This window comes from Lacerta agilis, chromosome 2 (assembly GCF_009819535.1).
Source record: "Lacerta agilis isolate rLacAgi1 chromosome 2, rLacAgi1.pri, whole genome shotgun sequence".
NCBI classification, from domain to species: Eukaryota; Metazoa; Chordata; class Lepidosauria; order Squamata; family Lacertidae; genus Lacerta; species Lacerta agilis.
Window position 1 is genome coordinate 103,406,228 of NC_046313.1, and position 5,475 is coordinate 103,411,702.

Genomic DNA, 5,475 nt, shown 5'->3' on the forward strand with positions numbered 1-5,475 from the left:
TAGGGTCTCAGCATTCATTCCATTTGTTTTGCAGGGAGGTTATACCACATTGCCCAAGCCATTGTTACGTGGCACTTTCAAGAGTATTTCCCCATCATTAGGGTGAAGGGAAGAGTGGGTGTGCTTCATAACAGTGCTAACCTGGTCCTCTTAATTCCACAGTCTGAAACTAGCTGACTAAATCCCATATGGAAACTCTCAGAGATTCTTCTAATGTACTGTATTTAAAATTCTCTATCGTTGTTTACAGGTATGTTGAGCAAAGAGTGGATTTAAATATACAGTTATGCACAGTGTTTCCCAGAGTGGCTGTGGAGGCCCAGCCAGATGGGTGGGGTATAAGTAATAAATTATTGTTATTGTTATTATTCCCACATGTTATTTCTTTGTGTTTTCAAGCGGAATCTGGCAAATGAAGGAGGAATGGGAGAAGGAAATAGGACATCCTGGACGGTTTTCCTTCTTGTCGGGCTTCAGCACCAGAGGTCACCCAGGGTTTTTCTTGGTCTGATGCTTTTCATGTTTGTAATAGCTCTGGTGGAAATGGACTGCTCCTTTTCCTAATGAGAACGGACTCTGGCCTGCAGACGCCAATGTACTTTTTCCTCAGCCAGTTAGCCTTCATGGACCTCTGCCAGGTTCTCTCGATTGTTCCTTCCATGACAGCGAATTTTGTAACCAGAGATTTGACATTTCACTCTGTGGGTGTGTCATCCAGATTGCTGTCACGCTGACACTGGGTGGAGCAGAATGCCTGATCCTGGCTATCATGTCCTATGATAGGTATGTGGCTATTTGCAGACCATTGCAATATCCAATCCTCATGAGAGGGGAAATCTGCTACCTGTTGTCAGTAGCGGCCTGGTTTTGGTCTTCTGTGCAGGCCCTGACCTGCTCCCTTTATGTTCTTCCTCTTCCCTACTGCAAGTCCAATGTGATCAACCATTACATGTGTGATTATCCAGCCTTATCAAGTTGTCCTGCTCTGACAATTCTGCATTCAATAAAGTCACATATTTGGGGGATTTCCTTGTCTTTCTCATCCCCATCTCAGTCATCCTGGCTTCCTACATTGCCATCCTCCTTCAAGTCCTCAGAGCACGCACCTCTGGAAGTGGCCATAAAGCCCTTGGGACCTGCTTGCCCCATTTGTGTGTGGTGGGGATCTTCTACGGATCGTCCATTTTTATGTACATGACCCCTGTGTCCTCCTACACACCAGAGAAGTCTATGATATCATAGCCTTTGACACTATGGTTCCTGCCGTAATGAACCCTTTCATATACAGCCTGAGGAACCGGGACGTGTTGGCAGCACTGAGAAAACTCCGTGCAAATGTGCAGTGCTTAAAAATTATTTGTTAGATAAATAAATTGGCAGGTCCTGGAAGGTCAGTCATTTAATCATATCGAATTTGCTGTTTGCCATGTGCACCTACCACCAATGCTCAGTTTTCAGAGATTTTCTGCAAGCATGTACCTGTGTAATTCTAGTGCCATGCCCTCCTTCTCAGAAGCCACTTTGATTCAAGTTTCATAGTCTCCATAATGTCTGACACAATGAGCAGAAAGAAATGACAAGTTTTCTCTTTTTACCTATGATGTAGGAACAGTAAATATTGATGATTACATGGAGACACAAAAACTTGTCCTCGTAAGTGTAATACTTATTTATTTGGGTAGGCAGGGTGGTCATTCTACATTCACAATTAGCAAGGGGATTCATTAGCATTAGCAAAGGGAGAAAGGATAGCAAAAGGAAGAATTCCCACCCCTCTTTGTGGGTCATCCACCCAAGCTGAATGTGGAATGATTCATGGCAACGAAAAAGAAGTCCTTCTTCACACAGCATAGGGTTATGCTGTGGAAATCGCTACCACAACATGCAGTGACGACCACCAACTTGGACGACTTCAGAAATTCACAGAGGGTTTGAGGGCTTGTGTGGTGTAGTGGTTAAGAGTGGTAGACTCGTAATCTGGTGAACCGGGTTCATGTCTCCACTCCTCCACATGCAGCTGCTGGGTGACCTTGGGCTAGTCACACTTCTCTGAAGTCTCTCAGCCCCACTCACCTCACAGAGTGTTTTGTTGTGGGGGAGGAAGGGAAAGGAGAATGTTAGCTGCTTGGAGACTCCTTCAGGTAGTGATAAAGCGGGGTATCAAATCCAAACTCCTCCTCCTCCTCCTCTTCTTCTTCTTCTTCTTCTTCTTCTTCTTCTTCTTCTTCTTCTTCCAGCAGAAACAATCTCTGTGACTGTGATCCCCTGGGTCTCCATTACCCACCCCCCCGTCTTTGTGTGGCCCTGAGGGCTGGCAACCCACACTACGCCACTGCTAGAAAGCATGGGTCTGAGCAGTTTTTTTGCTGTGCTTTCTAGGCATGGAGCTGGGCAGTTTTGCCTTTGCCCCGCTGCTTTCCCTGTGCCTGTTGTTGATCACATATTCATAAAAGACTTGGATGAAGGAGTTGAGGGGATGCTCATCAAATTTGTAGATGACCCCAAACTGGGATAGGTAGCTAATGCCATAGCAGACAGAATCGGGATACCTTAACAGATTGGAGAACCTGGCCCAACCTAATAAAATGAATTTGATAAGGGACAAATGCAAGGTTCTGCACTTAGGCAGGAAGAGTCAGCTGTACCAATATAAGATGGGGGGCACCTGGCTTGCCAGGAGTATATGCGAAAGGGATCTAGGGGTCTTAGTAAACCACAAGATGATAAAGTCTTATGAGGAACGGTGAGCGAGCTGGGTATGTTTAGTCTGGAAAAGAGGAGACTGAGAGGAGACATGGTAGCCATCTTCAAATTTGTCAAGCGGTGCCACATGGAAGAAGGAAGCAGCTTGTTTTCTCTTGCTCCAGAGAGTGGGATCCGAACCAATGGCTTTGAGTTACAAGAAAGGAGACTCCAACTAAACATCAGAAACAACTTTCTGACAGTAAGAGCTGTTCGGCCGTGGGACAGACTCCTATGACAGGTGATGGACTCCCCTTCCTTGTAGGTTTTAAGCAGAGTTTGGGTGGCCATCTGCCATGGATGCTTTAGCTGAGATTCCTGCATTGCAGGGGGTGGACTAGAGAACTCTTGAGGTTCCTTCCATCTTCAAAATGAGATGATTCTTGCTGTTGTTTTGGCCCAACCCACCACTGCGATGCAACCCCTAAAAGGTAGGTTGCAAGGGAATGCAGCACTTGGGCGTATGTGGAAAGTCTCCCATGTCTGCCCAATGCCACAAAACCAAAAAGGTAAAACTAAAAGGTAAAGGACCCCTGGATGGTTAAGTCCAGTCAAAGACAACTATGAAGTATGGCGCTCAACTTGCTTTCAGGCTGAGGGAGCTGGCGTTTGTCCACAGACACCATGATGGAAACCAGACTACATGGAAATGCCGCTTACCTTCCCACCACCTTCCCACCACAGCAGTACCTATTTATCTACTTGCACTGGCAGTGGCGTAGGAAGGGCGGGGTGCAGGGGGTGGGCCGCCCCAGGTTCCAGGGGAGGGTGTGACACTCCCGGCCCCTCCTGCCACTCCCCCGCCACCGGCACCCCTTCCGTGCTTCTTTATGGATGGACGGGGCAGCCCCATGAGCCGCCACTCGATGGCTGGCTCCTGGGGCTGCCCTGTCCATAAAGCAGCATGGCTGGGGCAGCCCCACAGCCACCGCTTCTCACTGGCTCGCCCCAGGAGCAGCAGCGCCAGCCTGGATGCACTACGCATGCCTGGAAATGCTTACATACAGGGCAGCCCCACAAGCTGGCGAGCGAGTGGCAGCTCGTGGGGCTGCCCCAGCCGTCCATAAAGAAGCACGGAGCCGTCATAAAGAAGCGGGAGCAGCAGTGCCAGCCCAGTCCAATGCACTACGCATGCCTGGAATTCCGGGCATGCGCAGTGCATCCGACATGCGCCGTGATGTCACTATGCACACGTCGTGATGCCCCGCCCCCAGGGGGGTGTCTCCGCTCAGCCGCCCCAGGTGGCGAAGAGGCTTCCTCTGCCACTGTGCACTGGCATGCTATCAAACTGCGAGGTTGGCAGGAGCTGGGACAGAGCAACAGGAGCTCACTCCGTTGCGGGGATTCAAACCACCGAGCTTCCAATCGGCAAGCCCAAGAGCCTCCGTGGTCTAGACCCCAGTGCCACCCGCACCCCAAAACCACAAGTAGACCCTGCTGGCTCAGCCCTTTTAGTTGAGCATCTCTGTTTTAACAGTGCCCAGCACCACATGTCTATTAGGAGTCCATAAGTAGGACCTCACCACTGAACATTTGAATCTGCTGCTGCTTTGTTGTTCAGTAGGTGGGTAGGAGCATTAATCCTCATCATCACCAACAACATTATAAAACACTGTGCAAGAAAGTTACAGCAACTTTGGGATGTGAGTTGTACTAAGTTTTCACTTTTGAACTGCATTAAAGTTTGGTAACAATTAAAATCTTGGACTCGGAGCCAAATTCCCTAAGGCTGCAGCGGGCTGAGCATTTCTCTGTAGAGATTAGAAACACTGCATTGGATTTGTGGTGGGTGAGACATACTGGTTCTGGTTTGAATGTTTCAAAATCAAAAGGCATCTGTCTCTAGAAACAGGGAGCCAGTAGGGCTAAGCAGACATTTTGCTGTAAACGTAGCTTAGGAAATTTCCAGAGATATGCATGTTGCTTTATAAGAGAGTATGAATTGGTTTTGTTTATTTTTTGGAATTTTTAAAATCAAGCATGTTAAAGGGAAGCAAAGGGACATGTAGCTCTGCAGCCATGAATATAGGTCATGGGATTCCTACTTTTGAATATAAGACGAATGTGAACCTTTCTCATCAGTCAAGAAGACATGTCTCTTTTTCACATAGAATGTAGGAGAAATTATTTTTGCAGTAGAAGAAGAGTTGTCCCCTTTAAATTTGGGGAGCTATAGCAGTAGTAATGATTGAAAAAGATTTAATTAACACAACAGAGGCATCCAAGTTTTTCAACGGAGCTTGTGCAATTACATTTCATTTTAAGAAACTATTTTTTTCTCCCTTCTTGCTGTTGTAAACAGAAGCGATCGGCACAGGTATGCAATTCTTAACTTTTGTAGACGTTATAGTTATTTTGGATTGCATCCAACTCTATAGCCCCATGGAAATTAATGGACCTAAGTTAGTCCTGGCCATTAATTCCAATGGGGCTACTCTGGATGCAATCTTTTGAAGTGTGATGGTCCAACATGTTAATTCATGATAACACCCACTTATTTTTACTCAAAAACATTGCAAGCATATGGTTAATGCAAGAATATAATCAAATAAGAAAATGTATGTATGTATGTATGTATTTATTTATTTGGTGTACACATATGCATTTTAGTCAATTTCTACCCAGCCTTACCCTCCAGGAATGGCAAAAGGAATAAAAAGAGAGAAAGAAATAGAGATAAATACAAATTAGGGATGGGTTTATTTTATTTTCATTTGCATTAAATGAACTAAT

At 46.2% G+C, this 5,475-nt stretch overlaps 1 protein-coding gene across 1 annotated transcript; it reads left to right on the plus strand.

Moving 5' to 3' along the window:
* Window positions 1-624: 624 nt before the first annotated feature.
* Window positions 625-1,242, plus strand: LOC117042960 (olfactory receptor 2Z1-like). Its single transcript, XM_033142584.1, is given in 2 exon segments — window positions 625-962; window positions 965-1,242. Coding segments are annotated over 2 exon segments (471 nt in total). The 5' UTR covers window positions 625-769.
* Window positions 1,243-5,475: the final 4,233 nt, after the last annotated feature.